This window comes from Scyliorhinus torazame, chromosome 12 (genome assembly GCF_047496885.1).
Source record: "Scyliorhinus torazame isolate Kashiwa2021f chromosome 12, sScyTor2.1, whole genome shotgun sequence".
Lineage (NCBI taxonomy): Eukaryota > Metazoa > Chordata > Chondrichthyes > Carcharhiniformes > Scyliorhinidae > Scyliorhinus > Scyliorhinus torazame.
In genome coordinates this window covers 9,438,594-9,464,384 of record NC_092718.1, presented here as the reverse complement: position 1 = coordinate 9,464,384, position 25,791 = coordinate 9,438,594, and the positions used below count along the sequence as shown (strand labels likewise).

Genomic DNA, 25,791 nt, shown 5'->3' with positions numbered 1-25,791 from the left:
CCTGCGCTGAGAGTGAGGTGGGCCTGCGCTGAGAGCGAGGTGGGTCTGCGCTGAGAGTGAGGTGGGCCTGGGCTGAGAGTGAGGTGGGCCTGCGCTGAGAGTGTGGTGGGCCTGCGCTCAGAGTGAGGTGGGCCTGCGCTCAGAGTGAGGTGGGCCTGCGCTGAGAGCGAGCTGGGCCTGCGCTGAGAGTGAGGTGGGCCTGCGCTGAGAGTGAGGTGGGTCTGCGCTGAGAGTGAGGTGGGCCTGCGAGAGAAAAGTGAGGAATCACTGTACCTTCACCCAGGTGACCAGTCTCAGTTGAGTTCTGTGTAGTCCAAACCCTGGACCAGACCATGTCCTAAAGCCATGGGCTGGATTCTCCGTTCCTGAGACTGTGTTTACGCCGGGGCAGGGTTCGGGGACTTTCACGACAGCAAAACTGGCTGGGAACCGGACTGATTCAGTGACTGTGGAGGGGCTGGCACCGGGACTGCGTGAAACACCATCGATTCCAATGAGAAACGGAGCTGGATTCGCTGGGAGGGGGAGGGAGGGGGGAGGGGAGAGAGAGGGGAGGGGGAGGGATGGGGAGGGAGGGGGAGCGAGAGGGAGGGGGGGAGGGGGAGAGGGGGAGGGGAGGTGGGAGGGAGAGGGGGGAGCGAAGGGGAGGGGGAGGGGAGAGAGGGGGAGAGGGGGTGGGGGAGGGGGGTAAGGGGAGGGGGTGAGGGAGGGAGAGGGGGAGGGGAGGGGAGAGGGGGAGGGAGAGGGAAGAGCGAGGAGGAGAGCGAGGGGGAGGAGGGGGAGAGCGAGGAGGAGAGCGAGGGGGGAGGAGGGGGGAGAGCGAGGGGGAGGGGGGATAGCGAGGGGGAGGGGGGACGAGCGAGGGGAGTGGGAAAGGGAGTGGGAGGGAGAGAGAGGTTGGTGGTGCAGCCAAATAGGCCACTGGCCTCCCAGACCTGGAAGTAGCCAATCCCCGGCTTATCCGGCGGTAACCGCTCACTCCCATCTCCATGGCATAACTGACCCGGCCTTGTCCCTCGCCCAGTCGGAGGCACCTTTGGGTTCCCCTCTGCTCCTCCTCTCCGTTATTCTCGACATGACTGTGGTTCTGACAGGAGGTCTATCAGCTCCACATCTCTAATGGGCAGGGTCAACTGGACAGTGATGTCCACCAGGGGCTAATATATCCTCACTGTCCGGCGTTGGGATCCGGCACATAAGCCCAGTGCCTCGCGGTACCGGGCACCCCAGCATTGAACCCTGAACCCTGAGTATTCATCCAATTACTTGACTTTGAGCTATTATGAGTCCTTAGTGTAAACGTTGCGGAAACAGTGTGGGAAAGGGGTGGGAATTAAACCAAGCAGGCATTCTGCTGGCTTTAATCTTTTTTAAAAATCTTCATTATTATCACAAGTAGACTTACATTAACACTGCAGTGAGGTTACTGTGAAAAGCCCCTAGTTGCCACACTCCGGCCCCTGTTCGGGTACACAGAGGGAGAATTCAGAATGTCCAATTCACAGCACGTCTTTCGGGACTTGTGGGAAGAAACCGGAGCACCCGGAGGAAACCCACGCAGACACGGGGAGAACGTGCAGACTCCGCACAGACAGAGACCCAAGCCGGGATCGAACCTGGGACCCTGGAGCTGTGAAGCAACAGAGCTAACCACTGTGCCACTGTGCTGCCCACGATCTCATTGCTATCGTGCCTCTACACTCCTGGACAGCCTCTCCAGAGTTTGCCACCTCCCCATGCCGCGTTGCCTTCTCTTTCGGGGTCTCATACACCCATCCCATTAGACGTGGCTTATTGACTGTCATTACACCCCCCCCCCCCCCCCCCCCAACCCAATGTGGCCTACTGCCGCAGCCGCCCCATATCCCCACCCCACAGACATCAGACTAACACAGTCCTCTAAGAACTTTTACACAACAGAGGCAGCGGACTTCAGGACCCATCCACACTAGCCACGCACCCCCCCCCATCCCAGAAACACCAGACTGACTCCCACATCGCCCCCTCCCCCGGACACCCCTGAGACCCCCACCCCTCCAGAGCTGTCCAGTGGGCGCTGTCGCCTTGGACTCCCTGTTTGTCAGTGCAGACAGTGCTGCTCACCTCCTTCCTCCCTCACGGTTCCTGTTTATAAAAAGCAGTAGTGATTCGCGCCAGCGTGACGTCAGGCCTGGAGGGTGGGAAGATTCAATAAGGGCTGGAGATGCGATGTTGACCATGCTAAGTATATTATAATAGATTCAAATTCACACAAATCAGGTTTGCACCTTCCTGGGCATGACCTCATCGCACCATTGGGCAGGGCCCGGGAAGATCGCATTCCGAAACCTCGTCGGCGCAAATCCCGTTTTTGGCCTCTCGCAAGATTTAGCGGTCATTACGGGATTTGCGCCCGTGACAAACATGGTCGCTAAATCCTCCCCATTGTAATGTTCTCTGCTGGGACGATACCAGGAGAAACATTAAAGAACAAAGAACAAAGAAATGTACAGCACAGGAACAGGCCCTTCGGCCCTCCAAGCCCGTGCCGACCTTGCTGCCCGACTAAACTACAATCTTCTACACTTCCTGGGTCCGTATCCCTCTATTCCCATCCTATTCATGTATTTGTCAAGATGCCCCTTAAATGTCACTATCGTCCCTGCTTCCACCACCTCCTCCGGTAGCGAGTTCCAGGCACCCACTACCCTCTGCGTAAAAAACTTGCCTCGTACATCTACTCTAAACCTTGCCGCTCTCACCTTAAACCTATGCCCCCTAGTAATTGACCCCTCTACCCTGGGGAAAAGCCTATGACTATCCACTCTGTCTATGCCCCTCATAATTTTGTATACCTCTATCAGGTCTCCCCTCAACCTCCTTCGTTCCAGTGAGAACAAACCGAGTTTATTCAACCGCTCCTCATAGCTAATGCCCTCCATACCAGGCAACATTCTGGTAAATCTCTTCTGCACCCTCTCTAAAGCCTCCACATCCTTCTGGTAGTGTGGCGACCAGAATTGAACACTATACTCCAAGTGTGGCCTAACTAAGGTTCTATACAGCTGCAACATGACTTGCCAATTCTTATATTTAATGCCCCGGCCATTGAAGGCAAGCATGCCGTATGCCTTCTTGACTACCTTCTCCACCTGTGTTGCCCCTTTCAATGACCTGTGGACCTGTACTCCTAGATCTCTTTGACTTTCAATACTCTTGAGGGTTCTACCATTCACTGTATATTCCCTACCTGCATTAGACCTTCCAAAATGCATTACCTCACATTTGTCCGGATTAAACTCCATCTGCCATCTCTCCGCCCAAGTCTCCAAACAATCTAAATCCTGCTGTATCCTCCGACAGTCCTCATCGCTATCCGCAATTCCACCAACCTTTGTGTCATCTGCAAACTTACTAATCAGACCAGTTACACTTTCCTCCAAATCATTTATATATACTACAAAGAGCAAAGGTCCCAGCACTGATCCCTGTGGAACACCACTGGTCACAGCCATCCAATGGGAAAAGCATCCTTCCATTGCTACTCTCTGCCTTCTATGGCCTCGCCAGTTGTGTATCCACCTTGCCAGCTCACCCCTGATCCCGTGTGACTTCACCTTTTGTACTAGTCTACCATGAGGGACCTTGTCAAAGGCCTTACTGAAGTCCATATAGACAACATCCACTGCCCTACCTGCATCAATCATCTTAGTGACCTCCTCGAAAAACTCTATCAAGTTAGTGAGACACGACCTCCCCTCCACAAAACCGTGCTGCCTCTCACTAATACGTCCATTTGCTTCCAAATGGGAGTAGATCCTGTCTCGAAGAATTCTCTCCAGTAATTTCCCTACCACTGAAGTAAGGCTCACCGGCCTGTAGTTCCCGGGATTATCCTTGGTACCCTTCTTAAACAGAGGAAGAACATTGGCTATTCTCCAATCCTCCGGGACATCCCCTGAAGACAGCGAGGATCCAAAGATTTCTGTCAAGGCCTCAGCAATTTCCTCTCTAGCCTCCTTCAGTATTCTGGGGTAGATCCCATCAGGCCCCGGGGACTTATCTACCTTAATATTTTTTAAGACACCCAACACCTCGTTATTAGTTATTATGGGATGTTTTGGATGCTGTTCCATTGATCTGCATCAACTGAAAAATAGCAAGTATTTCATGTTCATCTTTTCCTTCTGTTTGGCAGCCCAGCCTCCGTATACCATGTGTTTCCGGGTCAAGTTTTATCCCACTGACCCTTCAGCGCTGAAGGAGGAGATTACCAGGTAAGTTACCCGTTATTTGGCTGATTTGTCTGGATGTTAGCTGAGTATAACAGTCCTGTCGCCAGAGAGAGGGAGAATGATTACATTTTCTGCTGCTCGCAGAAAAATACATTTCACTGTACCTCGGTACACATGACAATAAACAAATCCAATCCAATCCAATCCAATCTCATGAGCTGAAACACCAATCCTTTCTCGCCTTTAGCTTATAAATGGATTCCTGTTACATCTGCCGAATCCACTGGGGTTTATTTTCAATGTAACGCACTGTTTGGACCAATCTGCAGTTTTAAAAGACAATTCTCTCCTGACCATTAACTGAAAATCCTCCTGCAGTAAATCCAGTGGTTCTTTTTGTAACTCGATCTTATATAAAACCAAGCCGCCTTCTGATCCTCTTACTGCCGGTGGCGACTGATGTGATACGGTTTCTGTCCTTTCAATTTTAAATTGGAATCTTCAACATTCCTATTCTTCCTGAATAATAATAATAATCTTTATTATTGTCACAAGTAAGCTTACATTAACACTGTAATGAAGTTACTGTGAAAATCCCCTAGTCGCCACATTCCGGCACTTGTTCGGGTACACAGAGAAAGAATTCAGAATGTCCAATTAACCTAACAAGCACGTCTTTCGGGACTTGTGGGATGAAACCGGAGCACCCGGAGGTAACCAGAGCTCCCAGAGGAAACCCACGCAGACCCGGGGAGAAGGTGCAGACTCCACACAGACCGTGACCCAAACCGGGAATTGAACCCGGGACCCTGGCGCTGTGAAGCAACAATGCTAACCACTGTGCTACCGTGCCGCCCTCACTGGAGTGGCAAGTTCTCCGACTGGTCACTGGGAAGATTCCATTATCCGTTCTTGTTCAATCACCAGGGATGTATTGCAGATTTTCAAATTTGGGGAAATGAGCGGAAGATGAAATCTGCAGGCGAGAGACATGAATCGAGAAAGCAGAACCATTTCTCCCGGAGATTTCAATTCTGTACCTGTTGATTGGGAGAACGGAAGGGAATGCAGGGAAAGGTTGAATTGTGCACAGGAATAGTTTCTGGTGTTCAGACACTTACGAGGGAAGAAGCTTTCCTGGATCTGGGTGTGACTAATGCAATGGATCAGGCAGGTGAGCTAAATGTGGGTGGTGATGATAAAATAATTTAAGATTAAATTACAACCAGAAACGTCAGTGCAGTCGTTAGCACTCACAACGCCCATGCTTTTGATGGGCAGCCATTAACATCATTCACACGCCTTGTTTGTCATCAGCTCAGGAATTTTAAACACGAAGCTTGAAGCACATTGAACACACTCTCGCTTTCAGACAATTCATTAAAGTCTACCCATCTTCAATGTTGATAGAGAGCATTTCAGATTCTCTGAAGCTACCCCACCATCTCAGAGGCAAAACGAAACTGCAGGTATTCATAGAACTGTGGTCTGGTTACAGCACAGAAGAAGGCCATTCGGCCCATAGTGTCGAAGCTGGGTCTCTGCGAGGGCAAGAATGGGGTTGATGGCCAACAATCCCATTCAATCCCAGAATTAACTTGTCAGCACAGAACTTGAGAATTGCTGAAAAAAAGAGACATGCTGTTGAAGCTTTTCAGCTTGCACTCATCAGGACGGGTGCAAGAATACCAATAGTAATGGAACGACAATTTATACTGCATGAGAAGAGAGTGCTGATTGGTTGGCAAGTGGACCATGATTGGTAGAGGCGTTGTGATGGAGAATGCACGAGGGAACAGTGAACATCCAAACTTTGGTTTTAATTCAAACCAGGCTGATCAATTCTGATTGGGCAAGGCAATGCGTGGGGAGTGAATCAGAGAATGGCTGTACCCCAAGCTTTTGTTTGCTTGAAAATGGTGCAAAGTATAGACATGCTCCTTCTGTTGGCAAAGGGCAGGGCCTTGGATGGGAACATGTAGCTTCTCGCACACGTAAGTGAACCACACTGTCAGCGCAACTATCTTAAATGGGCTGTCGGTGTAATTCTTAGCACAATTAGGATTGTTTATCAAGTGCTGCCCAATCAGCGAATCACATTTAATGTTGGTAACGGTGTGACTCTGAGTTCCCAAATCAAAAATTAATATTTAACAAAGAAGAAGTTGATTCAAATACAGTAAAATCTGCTGCAATGTCAGCATTAGGTTGGTGACATTATTGAGGATTTGGAGAGTGAGCTTTAGCATCCATTGTTTATAGTGAGCAAACACTAGACACCTGTCAGAAGGGTGCAGGCTGATAGAGGAGCAGGTTGGATTAGGAGAAAGATCGGGAGAGTGAGCTTGCTGAAGGGAACAGGAAGCAGTGTTCAGGTTGCTGTGGTAACCCTGTGATTTCCCCTTCAAACCCAATGCTGTCTCCCGGATGTGTCAGCCTGGGTTAGTACTTTGGCTGCTTGAGGTGCACCGTGTGGCCTCGGAGGGTGCTTCTCATTGATCCTGTCCCTCTTAACCTGTGCGTAGAGACTTTCGAGTCTGAGTGAATACGATGCCTCCCTGTCAAGATGCACCATTCTCTGTGTGGTGATGTTAAGGCTGATTGTCTGCATGTCTGAAGGTTATTCAGGACAGTACTACACAAGAGGGACACTGCAGTGCCAACCGTGACCCCACATGCGTCCTCCAGCTTTGATGCCTGTCTCTTGCTGTACGCAGAACAATACTTTTCACTGTACCTTGGTACACGTGACAATAAATCAATGATTCATAATCCCTGAGACGGTTTAGTGTGCATCTGCACTGGTATACACCTGAGGTCATCCAAATTCTGTTGCCCATTTCCCAACTTGCAATAACACCTGTTCACAATTCACCCACGATATTTGCTGAACTACAATGATTACACATCCTCGATTTTATATTGAAATCCCGTCATACTATCACCCCCCCCCCCCCCCCCCCCCCCCCCCCCCCCCCCCCCCGCCCTCCGGGGTCTTCCAGCCCTACAATCCTCAGATCTCTGCATTTCTCAAATTTCTGGCCTCTTGCCCTCTCTGAGCCTTCATTGCTCCAGTGGTTTGTGGCCGTGCCTTCCATTGCCTGAGCCCCAAACTCTAGAACTCCCTCCCTAAACCTCTTCACCTCGGCCTTCTGCTCTTCCTCCAAGACCATCCCTCCTTGACCAAGCTTTTAGTCACCTGTCCAAAACTTCCTTATTTTTTTTAACCATCCTGTGAAGTACCTAGTTCATTTTACTACGTTGAGGACACTACATCAATGCAAGTTACTGTTGTTGCATACATTGACGGCAATTGACATTGTCTACATCTGGGAAAATAGGAGCAGGAGGAGGCCATTCAGCCCTTTGAAGTGTCCCACTGTTCAGTTCATAGAATTTACAGTGCAGAAGGAGGCCATTCGGCCCATCGAGTCTGCACCAGCTCTTGGAAAGAGCACCCTACCCAATGTCCACACCTCCACCCTATCCCCATAACCCAGTAACCCCACCCAACACTAAGGGCAATTTTGGACACTAAGGGCAATTTATCATGGCCAATCCACCTAACCTGCACATCTTTGGACTGTGGGAGGAAACCGGAGCACCCGGAGGAAACCCACGCACACACGGGGAGGATGTGCAGACTCCGCACAGACAGTGACCCAAGCCGGAATCGAACCTGGGACCCTGGAGCTGTGAAGCAATTGTGCTATCCACAATGCTATCGTGCTGCCCTTTAGGTCATGACTGATCCGCACTGATCTCCATTTACTCACCTGGGCTCTGTGACCCTTGCCTAATTACCCCCAGCATCGCAGCTTGTGATGATTATCTAGTTCATGGTCTATGTCAATATTTTAGAGTACGGTAAGAAGTCTTACAACACCTGGTTACCCCAGTGCAACGCCGGCATCTCCACATCAATATTTTAGAGGTAATGTTTCATTCTGGGAAAGTTAACATTGTAAACGGTAAGATAACTAAAATGCTGGGCTTAAGAGATTTCTAAAAGGTCTCCAGAAATGACAATTCGGACGGTTAACCCTGTTTGTTTAATCGAGTCAAAGTAGAATACAGTGAGCCATTAAATAGGAGGTGGGCTTACTTAGCTGGAGAATTGGAGATGTGAAGATTGTGAAGTCTACCCTTTTTGCAAAGAAGCGCAATCTAGAGAGATGTTTTGCTTTGGGAGTTAGAGCTAAATTAGTTCAAAAGCATTTTTAAAATCCAGCAAGACCACATTGTCATGGAGATGGGCGGAGCTTACGAATGTTCACTAGTTTCAATTTATTTGGGTGTTTCTGGGAGAGGGGGGTGTTGGTTGCAGTTTGTACCTCGTGTGGCTTGCAGCTCAGAGAGAAGCCCTGTTAGCAGGCACCAGGCCGTTGGGGCTCAGCAATGTCCTTGGAGCTGAGAAGGTGGTGGAAGGTCGCTGGATCTATACTGGAGTGGGTTAGGGCTCAGAAGAAACCCTGAGGTGTGAGTGTAGCTCTGTAAACTTAATGGAATGCAGTCTCAGGTGAAAAGATTGACCCATCAGGAGGTGAGCAGTTGTTGAGGAAGGCCAAGTTGAAATGGCTTTTAACAGAGGCTAGATATTCGAAAGTGAAAAGTTGATATCTCTCATGAGTGAGACAAAGCTTTAAAGAGATTGTGTGACTCACAAAGGTCACTGAACTCTGGGTGAGTTGCTGGGAAATCCATGGGATCTGACTTGGTCAAACCTACCATTGAATGTGCAGTGTGGTGCCTTTGACCACAGTTTGCCTTTTAATTCATACTTAACTCATGGTAATTATGTACGTTAGAGTATGCAGTACATTGTGTGGAGTTTGCATCTCCTCCCCGTGTCTGCGTGGGTTTCCTCCGGGTGCTCCGGTTTCCTCCCACAGCCCAAAGACATGCAGGTTAGGTGGATTGGCCATGCTAAATTGCCCCTTAGTGTCCAAAAGGTTCGGAGGGGTTACGGGGATAGGGTGGGGGCGTGGGCTGAGGTGGGGTGCTCTTTCGGAGGGTTGTTGCAGAGACGATGGGCCAAATGGCCTCATCCTGCACTGTAGGGATACTATGATGATGACTCTATTTTATTCTATGACGACAGATATTGTGGGTGGTTTTACTTTGCTGATTTTCTATAGGGAAGTTTATTTTGTTTGCTAAACAACATGGAACCTTATGGCTTTATGCATCTGGTGAGTAACTAACGTCTTCAAACTTTGTATACTTAAAACAAAATGTTAATGGTCCCTAACCGGATCGTAGCAAGCTTTATTATTTATACAAATAGAACAGTATCGATAAATTGTGTGGAAGTTACCAGGGAGGAGGAGAGGTGGCCTCACCTACTGGACTTCACATAAAGGACTTTGTGTGAGTCTAAAAATAGTGTTCAAAATTCCTGCTTTTCACACAAGTTTAAATGAAATTGCCATAGTAACCTTTCATTCCCATCTTGATTGTACCGTTCCTGCACTTATTCGTCATTTTATACCTATCATTGATTCCTTTGAGTCTGCTTGGGCCAACACGTGGGTCACTTTAGTGAAATGTCAAGTCATTGCTCTTTTTTTTTAAATAATATTTTATTGAAAATTTTTGGTCAACCAACACAGTACCTTGTGCATCCTTTACACAACATTGTAACAATACAGATAATAATGACCTTTTTAAATTTAAACAAAAACAACAACAAATAAATAAATATTAAATAACAAAAAATAAAAACTAGCCCTAATTGGCAAAAAAAATAACAAAAAATAAAAACTAGCCCCCCCATCCCTCCCCCCCCCCCCCCCCCCCCCCCCCCCCCAAGTCCTGGGCCGCTGCTGCTGCCTTCTTTGTTCTCCCCTATCTATCTTTCCGCAAGATATTCGACGAACGGTTGCCACCGCCTAGTAAACCCTTGAGTCGACCCCCTTAGGACGAACTTAATCCGCTCTAACTTTATGAACCCCGCCATATCATTTATCCAGGTCTCCACCCCCGGGGGCTTGGCTTCTTTCCACATTAGCAATATTCTGCGCCGGGCTACTAGGGACGCAAAGGCCAAAACATCGGCCTCTTTCGCCTCCTGCACTCCCGGCTCTTGTGCAACCCCAAATATAGCCAACCCCCAGCTTGGTTCGACCCGGACTCCTACTACTTTCGAAAGCACCTTTGTCACCCCCATCCAAAACCCCTGTAGTGCCGGGCATGACCAAAACATATGGGTATGATTCGCTGGGCTTCTCGAGCACCTCGCACACCTATCCTCCACCCCAAAAAATTTACTGAGCCGTGTTCCAGTCATATGTGCCCTGTGTAATACCTTAAACTGAATCAGGCTTAGCCTGGCGCACGAGGACGACGAGTTTACCCTGTTTAGGGCATCTGCCCACATCCCCTCCTCAATCTCCTCCCCTAGCTCTTCTTCCCATTTCCCTTTTAGTTCGTCCATCATAGTCTCCCCTTCGTCTCTCATTTCCCTATATATATCCGACACCTTACCGTCCCCCACCCATTTCTTTGAGATGACTCTGTCCTGCACCTCTTGTGTCGGGAGCTGCGGGAATTCCCTCACCTGTTGCCTCGCAAAAGCCCTCAATTGCATGTACCTGAATGCATTCCCTTGGGGCAACCCATATTTCTCGGTCAGCACTCTCAGACTCGCAAACTTCCCATCCACAAATAGATCTTTCAATTGCGTTATACCTGCTCTTTGCCACATTCCATATCCCCCATCCATTCCCCCCGGGGCAAACCTATGGTTGTTTCTTATCGGGGACCCCCCCAGTGCTCCGGTCTTTCCCCTATGTCGTCTCCACTGTCCCCAAATCTTCAGTGTAGCTACCACCACCGGACTCGTGGTATAGTTCCTTGGTGAGAACGGCAATGGGGCTGTCACCATAGCCTGCAGGCTGGTCCCCCTACAGGACGCCCTCTCTAATCTCTTCCACGCCGCTCCTTCCTCCTCTCCCATCCACTTACTCACCATTGAAATATTAGCGGCCCAATAATACTCACTTAGGCTCGGTAGTGCCAGCCCCCCCCTATCCCTGCTACGCTGTAAGAATCCCTTCCTCACTCTCGGGGTCTTCCCGGCCCACACAAAACCCATGATGCTCTTTTCAATCCTTTTAAAAAAAGCCTTCGTGATCACCACCGGGAGGCACTGAAACACAAAGAGGAATCTCGGGAGGACCACCATCTTAACCGCCTGCACCCTCCCTGCCATTGACAATGCTACCATATCCCATCTCTTGAAATCTTCCTCCATCTGTTCCACCAACCGCGTCAAATTTAGCCTGTGCAATGTGCCCCAATTCTTAGCTATCTGGATCCCCAGGTAACGAAAGTCTCTTGTTACCTTCCTCAACGGTAGGTCTTCTATTTCTCTACTCTGCTCCCCTGGATGCACCACAAACAGCTCACTCTTCCCCATGTTCAATTTATACCCTGAAAAATCCCCAAACTCCCCAAGTATCCGCATTATTTCTGGCATCCCCTCCGCTGGATCCGCCACATATAGTAGCAGATCATCCGCATATAAAGATACCCGGTGTTCTTCTCCTCCCCTAAGTATTCCCCTCCATCCCTTGGAACCTCTCAGCGCTATCGCCAGGGGCTCAATCGCCAGTGCAAACAGTAATGGGGACAGAGGACATCCCTGCCTTGTCCCTCTATGGAGCCGAAAATATGCCGATCCCCGTCCATTCGTGACCACACTCGCCACTGGGGCCCTATACAACAGCTGCACCCATCTAACATACCCCTCTCCGAACCCAAATCTCCTCAACACCTCCCACAGATAATCCCACTCCACTCTATCAAATGCTTTCTCGGCATCCATCGCCACTACTATCTCCGTTTCACCCTCTGGTGGGGCCATCATCATTACCCCTAACAACCTCCGCATGTTCGTGTTCAGCTGTCTCCCCTTCACAAACCCAGTTTGGTCCTCATGAACTACCCCCGGGACACATTCCTCTATTCTCATTGCCATTACCTTGGCCAAGACCTTGGCATCTACATTGAGGAGGGAGATTGGTCTGTAGGACCCGCATTGTAGCGGATCCTTTTCCTTCTTTAAAAGAATCAATATCGTTGCTTCTGACATAGTCGGGGGCAGTTGTCCCCTTTCCTTTGCCTCGTTAAAGGTCCTCGTCAGTAGCGGGGCGAGCAAGTCCAAATATTTTCTGTAAAATTCAACTGGGAATCCGTCCGGTCCCGGGGCCTTTCCCGTCTGCATGTTCCTAATTCCTTTCACCACTTCTTCTACCGTGATCTGTGCTCCCAATCCCATCCTTTCCTGCTCTTCCACCTTGGGAATTTCCAGCCGATCCAAAAACTCCATCATTCTCTCCCTCCCATCCGGGGGTTGAGCTTCATACAATTTTTTATAAAATGTCTTAAACACTTCATTCACTCTCTCCGCTCCCCGCTCCGTCTCTCCATCTTCGTCTCTCACCCCCCCTATTTCTCTCGCTGCTCCCCTTTTCCTCAATTGGTGTGCCAGCAATCTGCTCGCCTTCTCTCCATATTCATACTGTACACCCTGCGCCTTCCTCCATTGTGCCTCTGCAGTGCCTGTGGTCAGCAAGTCAAATTCCACATGCAGCCTTTGCCTTTCCCTATACAGTCCCTCCTCCGGTGCTTCCGCATACTGTCTGTCCACCCTCAAAAGTTCTTGCAACAACCGCTCCCGTTCCTTACTCTCCTGCTTCCCTTTATGTGTCCTTATTGATATCAGCTCCCCCCTAACCACCGCCTTCAACGCCTCCCAGACCACTCCCACCTGAACCTCCCCATTGTCATTGAGTTCCAAGTACTTTTCAATGCATCCCCTCACCCTTAAGCACACCCCCTCATCCGCCATTAGTCCCATGTCCATTCTCCAGGGTGGACGCCCTCTTGTTTCCTCCCCTATCTCCAAGTCTACCCAGTGTGGGGCATGATCCGAAATGGCTATAGCCGTATATTCCGTTCCCCTTACCCTCGGGATCAATGCCCTACCCAACACAAAAAAGTCTATGCGTGAATAGACTTTATGGACATAGGAGAAAAACGAGAACTCCTTACTCCTAGGTCTACTGAATCTCCACGGGTCCACCCCTCCCATCTGCTCCATAAAATCCTTAAGCACCTTGGCTGCTGCCGGCCTCCTACCAGTCCTGGACTTCGACCTATCCAGCCTTGGTTCCAACACCGTGTTAAAGTCTCCCCCCATTATCAGCTTTCCGGTCTCTAGGTCTGGGATGCGTCCTAGCATTCGCCTCATAAAATTGGCATCGTCCCAATTCGGGGCATACACGTTTACCAACACCACCATCTCTCCCTGTAATTTGCCACTCACCATCACGTATCTGCCCCCGTTATCCGCCACTATAGTCTTTGCCTCGAACATTACCCGCTTCCCCACTAATATAGCCACCCCCCTGTTTTTCGCATCCAGCCCCGAATGGAACCCCTGCCCTACCCATCCTTTGCGCAACCTAACCTGATCTATCAGTTTCAGGTGCGTTTCCTGTAACATGACCACATCTGCTTTAAGTTTCTTAAGGTGTGCGAGTACTCGTGCCCTCTTTATCGGCCCGTTAAGCCCCCTCACGTTCCACGTGATCAGCCGAGTTGGGGGGCTTCCCACCCCCCCCCCCCCCCCCTCCCCCTTGCCGGTTAGCCATCATCTTTTTCCGGCTTCTTGCCCAGTTCCCACGCAGCTGTATTTCTCCCAGACGGTGCCCCCCCCGCCCATCCTTTCCCGTACCCACTCCCCCCTTTCCCCAGCAGCAGCAACCCAGTAATTCCCCCCTCCCCCCCCCCCCGCTAGACCCCCCGCTAGCGTAATTACTCCCCCCATGTTGCTCCCAGAAGTCAGCAAACTCTGGCTGACCTCGGCTTCCCCCCGTGATCACGGCTCGCCCCGTGCGGCGCCCCCTCCTTCCTGCTTCTCTATTCCTGCCATAATTATCATAGCGCGGGAACCAAGCCCGTGCCTCTCCCTCGGCCCCGCCTCCCATGGCCAACGCCCCATCTCCTCTCCCTCCCCACCTCCCCCCATCACCATCTGTGGGAGAAAGAAAAGTTACCATACCGCAGGATTAATCATACAATCCCTCTTCGCCCCCCCCCCCCACTCGTCCCACCACTTTGTCCAAACGTTCATTTTCGTAGTCCAATCATTCCAATTTTTCTTCTACAATAAAAGTCCACGCTTCATCCGCCGTCTCAAAGTAGTGGTGCCTCCCTTGATATGTGACCCACAGTCTTGCCGGTTGCAGCATTCCAAACTTTATCTTTTTTTTGTGAAGTACCGCTTTGGCCCGATTAAAGCTCGCCCTCCTTCTCGCCACCTCCGCACTCCAATCTTGATAGACGCGGATCACCGCGTTCTCCCATTTACTACACCGAGTTTTCTTCGCCCATCTAAGGACCATTTCTCTATCCTTAAAACGGAGAAATCTCACCACTATGGCTCTGGGAGCTTCTCCTGCTCTCGATCCTCGCACCATAACTCGGTATGCTCCCTCCACCTCCAACGGACCCGTCGGGGCCTCCACTCCCATTAACGAGTGCAGCATCGTGCTCACATATGCCCCGACGTCCGCCCCCTCCACACCTTCAGGAAGGCCAAGAATCCTCAAGTTGTTCCTCCTTGCGTTATTTTCCAGTGCCTCCAACCTCTCCACAGATCGTTTCTGGTGTGCCTCCTGTATCTCCGACTTCACCACCAGGCCCTGTATATCGTCCTCATTCTCGGCTGCTTTCGCCTTCACGACCCGAAGCTCCTGCTCCTGGGTCTTTTGTTCCTCTTTCAGCCCTTCAATCGCCTGTAATATCGGGGCCAACAACTCTTTCTTCATTTCCTTTTTTATCTCCTCCACGCAGCGTTTCAAAAACTCTTGTTGTTCAGGGCCCCATATGAAACTGCCACCTTCCGACGCCATCTTGGTTTCTGCTTGCCTTCCTTGCCGTTGTTCCAAAGGATCCGCTGCAATCCGGCCACTTTCCTCTCCTTTTTCCATCCGTGTCCAGGGGGAACACCCTTCTGGTTTACCGCACGGTGTTTTCAGCCGTTAAAATTGCCGTTGGGGCTCCTATCAAGAGCCCAAAAGTCCGTTTCACAGGGAGCTGCCGAAACGTGCGACTCAGCTGGTCATCGCCGCACCCGGAAGTCGGTCAGGTCATTGCTCTTTGAAGAGGCTCTTAAAATGAAGCTTTTATTAAACTCAATGACACTAATTGGCATTTTAAAAAAAGGCTTAAACCTTAAATAAATATTTAATTTGCTGAGAAACTGACTAAATCAATGAAACGGCGAAGTGGCTCTTTTTAGTTTTTTCCCCCCAAAGCATGAGTTTATTTAAAATTGGGTTTTACACGAATGGTAAACCTGTGACAGTAACATCATTTTCTAATGAGGTTCACCTTCAGGAAAATATACTAATACTCTGAGAAACCAACTTCACAGCGCAGCTTAAAGTGATACATTTGATGTTATTTTGAGATGTTTGTTGCCACAGTTTATGTACTGTATTTAATCTTATTTTGTTTGAAGGAAATTAGCAGCCTATTTATAGTTCTCAGGTGGCACAATGCAGCTGTGCTGTTTAATATAAATATGGGCAGATAAAGAAGCTCCTTGAGTTCAGTCAATGTCTAAGAGCAAACGTTTTTGCAGTGACCCAGGGTTCAGATGAGCGAGCCCTCAGTTATATCCCGCTGCCGCTGGTAATTGTTAAAAATACAGAGCTTCCTCTGGGAAAGTGAGCGCGTGCCTTTACCTGAATCTCCTGTAAAGAGGATGCAGTTAGATCTAGAGGGGGGGGGGGGCAAAGGGGATTCACCAGGATGTTGCCTGGGCTGCAGAGTTTCAGCTATGAAGAGAGGCTGGTGAGGCTGGGGCTGTTCTCCTTGGAGCAGAGAAGGTTGACGGGGGACCTGATTGAGGTGTATAAAATTATGAGGGGCATAGATGGTGTGACATTATCATAAATGTAAGAACTGCAAGGGTTAATGAAATGTTTAACTCAACCACTCGAGGGAGCTAGATGTACAAGTATATAAGACATTGATGCTAAGCCTCGTGGGGAGAGAAGTGAAAGAGATAGCTAGAGTGCAGACGGAAGAAAAGAGTGAGAGCAGATCATAGTTAATGTAATAGTGTAGAGATTGAGTGTAGTTTATATGATAATTATCAAATGTGTATTATATAGGAGTATGTGCCGAATCCAATGAAGTAGTGTTAATAAATTTATAGCTTTGTTCATTTTCAAAGCTATTTTGTGGTCTTCGTGAACACTCCGCCAACCATCCTGAATTTACCAACACAAAGAACACCATAGATGGGGTAGACAGGAAGTGGTCAATAACTGGGGGACACAAATTTAAGGTAAGGGGCAAGAGATTGAGAGGGAATTTGAAGAAACACTTTTTCAGCCAGAGGGTGGTGGGAGTCTGGAACTCGCTGCCTGAAAGGGTGGTGGAGGCGGGATCCCTCACAACATTTAAGAAACATTTAGATGTTTAGTGTAATTGAGAGAGAAATATTGGCAGGACACCCAGAGAAGTCCCTGCTTAGTGACAAGGGGGGCGGGACTCTCCAAACCCCGCCCGGCCGGAGAATTGCTGGGGGGCGGCGTGAATCCCGCCCCGACGCTGGCTGCCGGATTCTCCGGCACCGGTTTTTCGGCGAGGGCAGGAATCGTGTCGCGCCAGTCGGGGGCCGTTGGCAGTGGCCCTCCCCCGGCAATCCTCCGCTCCATGATGTGCCAAGCGGCCACCCGTTTTCGGCCAGTCCCGCCGGGACCTGGCTCTATGGGCGGCCTGCGGAGTCCTCGGAGGGGGGGGGGGGGGGGCGGCGCGGGTGGATCTGGCCCCGGGGGGGATGCCCCCATGGTGGCCTGGCCCACGATCGAGGCCCACCGGTCCGCGGGCGGGCCTGTGCCATGGGGGAACTCTTTCCCTCCGCACCGGCCGCTGTAAACGTCCGCCATGGCCGGCGCGGCGAAGAACCCCCCTGTGCATGCGCTGGGATCCCGCCAGCAGACGCTGGCACGCCCGCACATGCGCCAACTCGCGATGGCTGGCGGAGGCCCTTTGGCGCCGGTTGGCGTGGTGCCAAGCCTGCCGGCGCCGGCCTAGCACCCGAAGGTGCGGAGGTTCACGCCACTCCTCGGCGCCATGAAACCATGAAACTATTGTCGATTGTCATCAAAACCCATCTGGTTCACTAATGTCCTTTAGGGAAGGAAATCTGTCATCTTTACCTGGTCTGGTCTACATGTGACTCCAGGCCCACAGCAATGTGGTTGACTGCCCCTCAAGGGCAATTAGGGATGGGCAATAAATGCTGGCACAGCCTGCGACGCCCACGTCCCATAAACTAATGAAAAAGATCAATATTTTAAAATCAAAATGAGTGCCCGGCCCTCTAAATGAAGGAGATTGATGGGTGTGTTTGTTGATTCAATGCAGCAATACTGAGAGTGTGATTGTACCAACAGTAGCAAGTACTTCATGGAGCAGATGGCGTCTGATGATAGTCTAGTGTTATTATTCATCACAGAGGTAGTTACTTAGCATTGAAATAGTGTCCGTCACAGGACTGGAGGCACAGACTGGGGTCGATAATGTAGAGAGAGAGCACAGGTATTGATCGATAGACAGTGTCTCGGGCAGTGCAGTGTGAAATTAGCTTTAGAAAACACAGGGTACTCGGGAAAGATAATGAAAATAGTGGAACCTTGGCCTTAAAGGATAACTTGGGCTTTCATAGAAAAGAGAGAATTTTTTGAATGAAAAACTTCCTTGAACTTTAAACTTCTCTACCTGCAGCTGACATTCAGCTCACACTCACTCAGATCACACTCACTCAGATCACACTCAGATCACACTCAGCACATGCTCAGCTCACACTCACACAGCTCACACTCAGCTCAAATTCACTCAGCTCACACTCACTCAGCACACACTCAGCACATACTCAGCTTGTTCACACTCAGCACACTGTCACTCAGCTCACACTCGCACAGCTCACACTCAGCTCACACAGCTGGAGCTGAAGAGGTGAAACATTGGGAAGCCGTTCCTGTAAATGCAATAAAAACATTGAGTGGAATTTTCATCCTAAAACGGGGTGCTAATCCTACAAAGCAACTCAGCATGGACTGGCTCGTCTGTGAAGGCCCAGCCACAGGGCATCCAATCGATGGGCTCCCCCTTCTGAATAACAGTACATTTTGAAACTTTTTTGAGTATGTAACTATCCTGAAGAACCCTCATTGGTTACCAAACAACAGCAGCAGCGCCCACCTCCCCACGGGCTCTCCCATTGGCCCGCTTGCCCATGCAGCCGGCCCACCATTCCTAGTTGGACAGGACTAACATCGGGAATCGGGACATTGGAACTAAAATTCAACACATTGAGCTCAGCAAGGTCAAAGATCATTTGTGTTGCGGTGGGTGATGGTGGGCGGGGGGGGGGGGGGGTGTTTTGGCAGCAGCTGCCGCTCAGTTAGACCATAGGACCAGAAGATAGAGAACAAAGAAAAGTACAGCACAGGAACAGGCCCTTCGGCCCTCCAAGCCCCTGCCGATCATGCTGCCCGACTAAACTACAATCTTCTACACTTCCTGGGTCTATACCCCTCTATTCCCATCCTATTCATGTATTTGTCAAGATGCCCCTTAAACGTCACTATCGTCCCTGCTTCCACCACCTCCTCCGGCAGCGAGTTCCAGGCACCCACTACCCTCTGTGTAAAAAACTTGCCTCGTACATCTCCTCTAAACCTTGCCCCTTGCACCTTAAACCTATGCCCCCTAGTAATTGACCCCTCTACCCTGGGAAAAAGTCTCTGACTATTCATTCTGTCTATGCCCCTCATAATTTTGTATACTGCTATCAGGTCGCCCCTCAACCTCCTTCGTTCGAGTGAGAACAAACCAAGTTTATTCAACAATATAGGAGCAGAATTAGGCCACTCGGCCCATCGAGTCTGCTCCACCATTCAATCATGGCTGATATTTTTCTCATCCCCATTCTCCTGCCTTCTCCCCATAACCCCTGATCTCCTTATTAATCGAGAACCTATCTATCTCTGTCTTAAAGACACTCAGTGAATCGGCCTCCACAGCCTTCTGCGGCAAAGAGTTCCACAGATTCACCACCCTCTGGCTGAAGAAATTCCTCTTCATCTCAGTTTGATGATGCCTCTGTATTGGCCGGCCCCAGGGCGGGGGAGGGATTTATTCTCGCTTCCACAGGTAGAGCAACAAGTGTAAATCCAGTCTGACACACCCAGTCCAGAGCTGAGGTGGTGCTGCCAATTCAAAGGGCTGGTCGTTTAAAGGGGACTTTACACTGCCTGACTCTAAGGTGGGCGTGAACAGTTCCGTGACACCTACATAAAGACGAGCAGGAGAATGCTCCCCAGTGACCTGGCCAATATTTACCCCTCCACCAACACCACTAAAGTGGATTATGGGGTCCGTATCAAATTGTTTTCTGTGGGATCCTGCTGTGCGCAGGCTGCCATGTTCCCTACATTACAACAGCGACCACACTTTGAAAAAAGCCCTTTGTTAGCCGTGAAGGACTTTGAGCTGCCGAGACCGGCCCTCACTGGCCAAAGGAACTCGTTTTGAGCTGCCGAGACCTGCCCTCACTGGCCAAAGGAACTCGTTTTGAGCTGCCGAGACCTGCCCTCACTGGCCAAAGGAACTCGTTTTGAGCTGCCGAGACCTGCCCTCACTGGCCAAAGGAACTTGTTTTGAGCTGCCGAGACCTGCCCTCACCGGCCAAAAGAACTCGTTTTGTTCATTACGGGGCGTTGGCTGCGCCCCACAAAAAGAGGAACCTGGGAAATTCGGAACGGCCGGACTCCCAGCTCCCCCAGGAGCTCACAACCGATTGGGAAACAGGCAGACGCTTAACCACCTGATTGGACGGTTCTTGACTGTCAGTTTAGCAGCTGTCTACTCTAATAGCCAAAGTAATAAATGAGTGTTCAGTGAGAGTTAAAAAACAGGCAGTTGTGTTTTCATAGTTTCAGAGAATTTACAGAGCAGAAGGAGGCCATTCGGCCCATCGAGTCTGCACCGGCTCTTGGAAAGAGCACCCTACTTAAGCCCACACCTCCACCCTAACCCCGTTACCCCACCTAACCCTTTTGGACACTAAGGGCAATTTATCGTGGCCAGTCCACCTAACCTGCACGTCTTTGGACTGTGGGAGGAAACCGGAGCACCCGGAAGAAACCCACGCAGACACGGGGAGAACGTGCAGACTCCGCACAGACAGTGACCCAGCGGGGAATCGAACCTGGGACCCTGGAGCTGTGAAACCACAGTGCTAACCACTGTGCTACCGTGCTGCCCCGTTTTTAACGCCCTTGTGATCTTTCTCTTGGAGGCTTTGCTCTCGGTGACTCGTGACACCAGGGCATCAGGAGAGGGTTGGCAACTCCATTCTGTGTGGTGTTATGGAGAGGACTGAGTATCTGTTGATATTCGATTTTGAAACATTATAAAGAGGGAGTGGAATTGATGAAGGTCCTTCTAAATACCCATTGACAACAGTTTAGTAAAAGGCAGTTTGATAGCTCCAACTGGGTTCTTGCTGCTTTAACGATCTAAGATATTTTAGCGGCGATATTCATTGTTCTGTCCTTCCATGGAACACGAGTGTTAACAAAGCAGTTCAGCTGGAGGCTGCTGCCTCCTCACAGGCGCCGGGCTAACAATGATCAGGTGCTGCCCGAGACTGGGTAACCTGCTGGAAAGGTGGATCCACACGGAACACCCGGTCCCATTGGTGAAGACGTTGTTCACGATGCTGGTTCCTGAACATTGGGAACAGGAAGAGCCCATTCGGCCCATTAAGCCCATTCCACCATTGGGTGCTGGCTGCATTGTGTCTTCACTCCATTCAGTCAGTTCTGTAGCCCTCAGTCTGCTGGTAGTGAAGCCTCGAGTGAAGTTCACTTGCAGATTGATTTTGGCAGTCACTGTTTCTCTAATCCTGCGGTAATTACTGACGCAGCTCCTGCAGACGTTCCATGAATCAGAGAGACTGTGTGAGTTCGCATAAAAACTCCCATTAATCTTTTACAGGCCTGTGAGTCAGTGATGAGAAGTTGCTGTCGGCAGAGATCGATGTGTTGCCCCCACATTAAACCCGAATCCCTGTTTCACCCCATCACTTTGCCCAGGCCTCTCCAACCCACATGGTTTACTCCCAGAGATGGTGGCGATGATGGCAGTGCCAGTGATGAGTGTTAGTGAGCCGAATGATGGTGGTGATGGAGTTAATGGTGGCGGGGGGGGGGAGGGGGGTGACAAGGTGTTGGTGATGAGGGTGGGGTGATGGGAGTGTCATTGCTGCGTGTGTCAGCAATGGGGATGGGGGTGAGAGTGCCACCAATCGGGGTGGGGGTAGTTGCAATGGTGGTAGGTGTGTCAGGAATGGCCATGGGGTGACGGGGCTGACGGGGGTGTCAGATTTGGGGATTGGGGTGTTGAGGATCGGGTTTCTGGGGATTGGGGTGTTGAGGATCGGGTTTCTGGGGATTGGTGTGTTGAGGATCAGGTTTCTGGGGATTGGGGTGTTGAGGATCGGGTTTCTGGGGATTGGGGTGTTGAGGATCGGGTTTCTGGGGATTGGGGTGATGGTGGTATTGTTGCTGGATCTGTGATTCAGAAACCCAGGGTAATGTTTTGGGGATCTGGGTTCCAATCCCACCACAGCAGACGGTGAAATTTGATTTCAATGGAACATCTGGAATTAAAAGGTGAATGATGACCATGAAACCATTGTTGGGCGGCACGGTAGCACAGTGTTTAGCACTTCTGCCTCACAATTCCAGGGACCCGGGTTCAATTCCGGTCCCGGTCTGTCTGGAGTTTGCACTTCTCCCCGTGTCTGCGTGGGTTTCCTCCGGGTGCTCCGGTTTCCTCCCACAAGTCCCGAAAGAAGTGCATATTTGGTAATTTGGACACTCTGAATTCTCCCTCCGTGTACCCGAACAGGCGCCGGAGTGTGGCGACTAGGGGCTTTTCACAGTAACTTCATTGCAGTGTTAATGTAAGCCTACTTGTGACAGTAATAAAGATTATTATTATTAAGGTGCGTGGGGCAAAGTTTAGAGGAGATGTGCGAGGCAGGTTTTTTACGCAGAGGGTGGTGAGTGCCTGGAACGCGTTGCCAGGGGAGGTTGTGGGAGCCGATACATTAACGACGTTCAAAAGGCATCTTGACAAACACATGGATAGGATGGGTATAGAGGGATACGGCACAAGGAAGTGCTGAGGGTTTTGGCCAAAGGTGGTATCATGACCGGTACAGGGTTGGAGGGCCGAAGGGCCTGTTCCTGTGCTGTATTGGTCTTTGTTCCTGTTCTTTGTGCTGGCCTCTCTCTTGAGTTTGTTCCCCAGTCACCAACCTCTTGTGCTTTTTTTCAGGTATTTGGTCTTCCTTCAGATCAAAAGAGATCTGTACCATGGGCGTCTCCTCTGTAAGACCTCCGACGCAGCTCAGCTCGCAGCCTACATCCTGCAAGGTAAACCACTGATTGTTAAGACTCCATTTCTGTCTTCCTTCTTTCGCTTCAACAGCAACTAGAATTTATATAGCACCTTTTAAGATTAGAAAACAGCCCGAGGTTCTTCACAGGAACGATTAACAAACACGATTTGATACTGAACCACGCAAGGAGATATCAGGACAGGTGATCAACAGCTTGGTCAAAGAGGTAGGCCGGACATCTCTGGCTGGTGGCGGAATTCTCTGGATTTCTCGTGGATTTCCCAGCAGCGTGCGTGGCTTCAGTGAGAATTCCCATTAGATTTCTAATTCTAGGCAGGAGCGGCGGGAGTACTGACCCTGGGGGGGGGGGGGGGGGGGAGGCGGTGGGCGTAATGGTTCGGGTGCGCCTGGGATTCTGGCGGGCGCCAGGTCCTGTAGGGAGACCGTATCTTGCCGGCCGTCAGGGAACGCCACATAGCCGTACTGGGGGTTGGCGTGCAGCAGGTGGACCCTCTCGACCAACGGGTCCGACTTGTGCGCCCGCACGTGCTTCCGAAGCAGGATGGGTCCGGGTGTTGCTAGCCAGGTTGGGAGCGAGGTCCCGCAGGAGGACTTCCTGGGGAAAACAAGGAGACGTTCATGAGGTGTCTGATTGGTAGTTGTACAGAGCAGTGACCGGATGGCATGGAGGGACACTGGGAGGACTCTTTGCCAGCGGGAGACTGGGAGATTCCTGGACTGTAGGGCCAGTAGAACGGTCTTCCAGACCGTTCCGTTCTCCCTCTCTACCTGCCCGTTTCCCCGGGGGTTATAACTGGTCGTCCTGCTTGAGGCAATGTCCCTGCTGAGCAGGAATTGACGCAGTTCGTCGCTCATAAAGGAGGACCCCCTATCACTGTGTATGTAAGCGGGGAACCCGAACAGTGTAAAGATACCCTGCAGGGCCTTGATGACGGTGGTTGCGGTCATGTCTGGGCAGGGGATGGCGGATGGGAACCGGGAGTACTCGTCAATCACGTTCAGGAAATACGTGTTGCGGTCGGTGGAGGGGAAGGGGCCTTTGAAATCCATGCTGAGGCGTTCAAAGGGACGGGAAGCCTTTATCAGGTGCACCCTATCCAGTCTGTAGAAGTGCGGTTTGCACTCCGTGCAAATTTGGCAGTCCCTGGTGACTGTCCTGACCTCCTCGATGGAGTAGGGCAGGTTGCGGGTCTTGATGAAGTGGAAGAAACGAGTGACCCCCGGGTGGCAGAGGTCCTCGTGGAGGGCACGGAGGCGATCCACTTGTGCAGTGGCACAAGTGCCGCGGGACAGGGCATCAGGAGGCTCGTTTAGCTTCCCCGGACGGTACAAGATCTCGTAGTTGAAGGTGGAGAGTTCGATCCTCCACCGCAAGATCTTATCGTTTTTAATCTTGCCCCGCTGTGCATTATCGAACATGAAACCAACCGACCATTGGTCCGTGAGGCGAGTGAATCTCCTGCTGGCAAGGTAATGCCTCCAATGTCTCACAGCTTCAACTATGGCCTGGGCCTCCTTTTCGACTGAGGAGTGGCGGATTTCGGAAGCATGGAGGGTACGTGAGAAGAAGGCCATGGGTCTGCCCGCTTGGTTGAGGGTAGCCGCCAGAGCTCCGTCGGACGCATCGCTCTCGACCTGGAAGGGGAGGGACTCGTCGATGGCGCGCATCGTGGCCTTTGCAAGGTCTGCTTTGATGCGGCTGAAGGCCTGGCGGGCCTCCGTCGACAGGGGGAAGGTTGTGGACTGGATTAGGGGTTGGGCTTTGTCCGCATAGTTGGGGACCCACGGGGCGTAATGACTGAAAAATCCGAGGCAGCGCTTCAGGGCCTTGGGGCAGTGAGGGAGGGGGAACTCCATACGGGGGCGCATGTGGTCAGGGTCGGGGCCTATAACTCCATTTCGCACTACGTAGCCTAGAATGGCTAGACGGTCAGTGCTAAACACGCATTTATCCTTGTACGTTAAGTTAAGGATTTTCGCGGTCTGGAGAAATTTGCGGAGGTTGGTGTCGTGGTCCTGCCGGTCATGGCCGCAGATGGTGACGTTATCCAGATACGGGAAAGTTGCGCGTAAGCCGTACCGGTCAACCATTCGGTCCATCTCTCGCTGGAAGACCGAGACCCCGTTGGTGACACCAAAGGGAACTCTTAAAAATTGATAGAGCCGCGCATCTGCTTCGAAGGCAGTGTACTTACGGTCACTATTACGGAGGGGTAGCTGGTGGTAGGCGGACTTGAGATCCACCGTGGAGAAAACCTTGTATTGCGTGATCCTGTTTACCAGGTCGGCTATACGGGGAAGAGGGTATGCGTCCAGCTGCGTAAACATGTTGATGGTCTGACTGTAGTCAGTGACCATCCTATGTTTCTCCCCGGTCTTTACCACCACTACTTGAGCTCTCCGGGGACTGTTGCTCGCTTCGATGACCCCTTCCCTCAGCAGCCTTTGGACCTCTGACCTGATGAAGATCCGGTCCTGGGCACTGTACCGCCTGCTCCTGGTGGCGACGGGTTTGCAATCCGGGGTGAGGTTCGCAAACAGGGAAGGCGGGTCGACCTTATGGGTCGCGAGGCCACAGACAGTAAGGGGGGGTATAGAGCCGCCGAATTTAAAGGTCAGGCTTTGCAAGTTACATTGGAAGTCCAACCCCAGGAGGGTAGCCGCGCAGAGGTGCGGCAGGACATACAGGCGGAAATTGTTGTATCTCCTGCCTTGGACAGTGAGGTTCGCTAGGCAGAACCCCTGTATCTCCACCGAGTGTGACCCGGAGGCCAGGGAGATCCTTTGGTTTACAGGGTGGGTAACAAGTGAACAGCGCCTTACCGTGTCGGGGTGAACAAAGCTTTCCGTGCTCCCAGAGTCAATCAGGCAAGACTTCTCGTGGCCGTTGATGAAGACCATCGTTGTTGCTGTTGCGAGTGTCCGAGGTCGACTTTGGTCCAGTGTCACCGAGGCCAGATGAAGCAGTTGCGAGTTCTGATCGGGCAGCGTGTAGTCGGCCGAGCTGGGGGCCTGGGGCCCCATCCAAAATGGCGACACCCATGGGTCGCACAT

At 51.0% G+C, this 25,791-nt stretch overlaps 1 protein-coding gene across 1 annotated transcript in view; it reads left to right on the top strand.

Annotated features, from left to right (window-relative positions):
* frmd5a (FERM domain containing 5a) overlaps positions 1-25,791 on the top strand; it is a 352,980-nt gene that overhangs the window by 247,220 nt on the left and 79,969 nt on the right. The window contains 2 exon segments of the mRNA XM_072470394.1: positions 4,178-4,256; positions 22,653-22,750. Coding sequence (XP_072326495.1) covers positions 4,178-4,256; positions 22,653-22,750 — 177 coding nt within the window.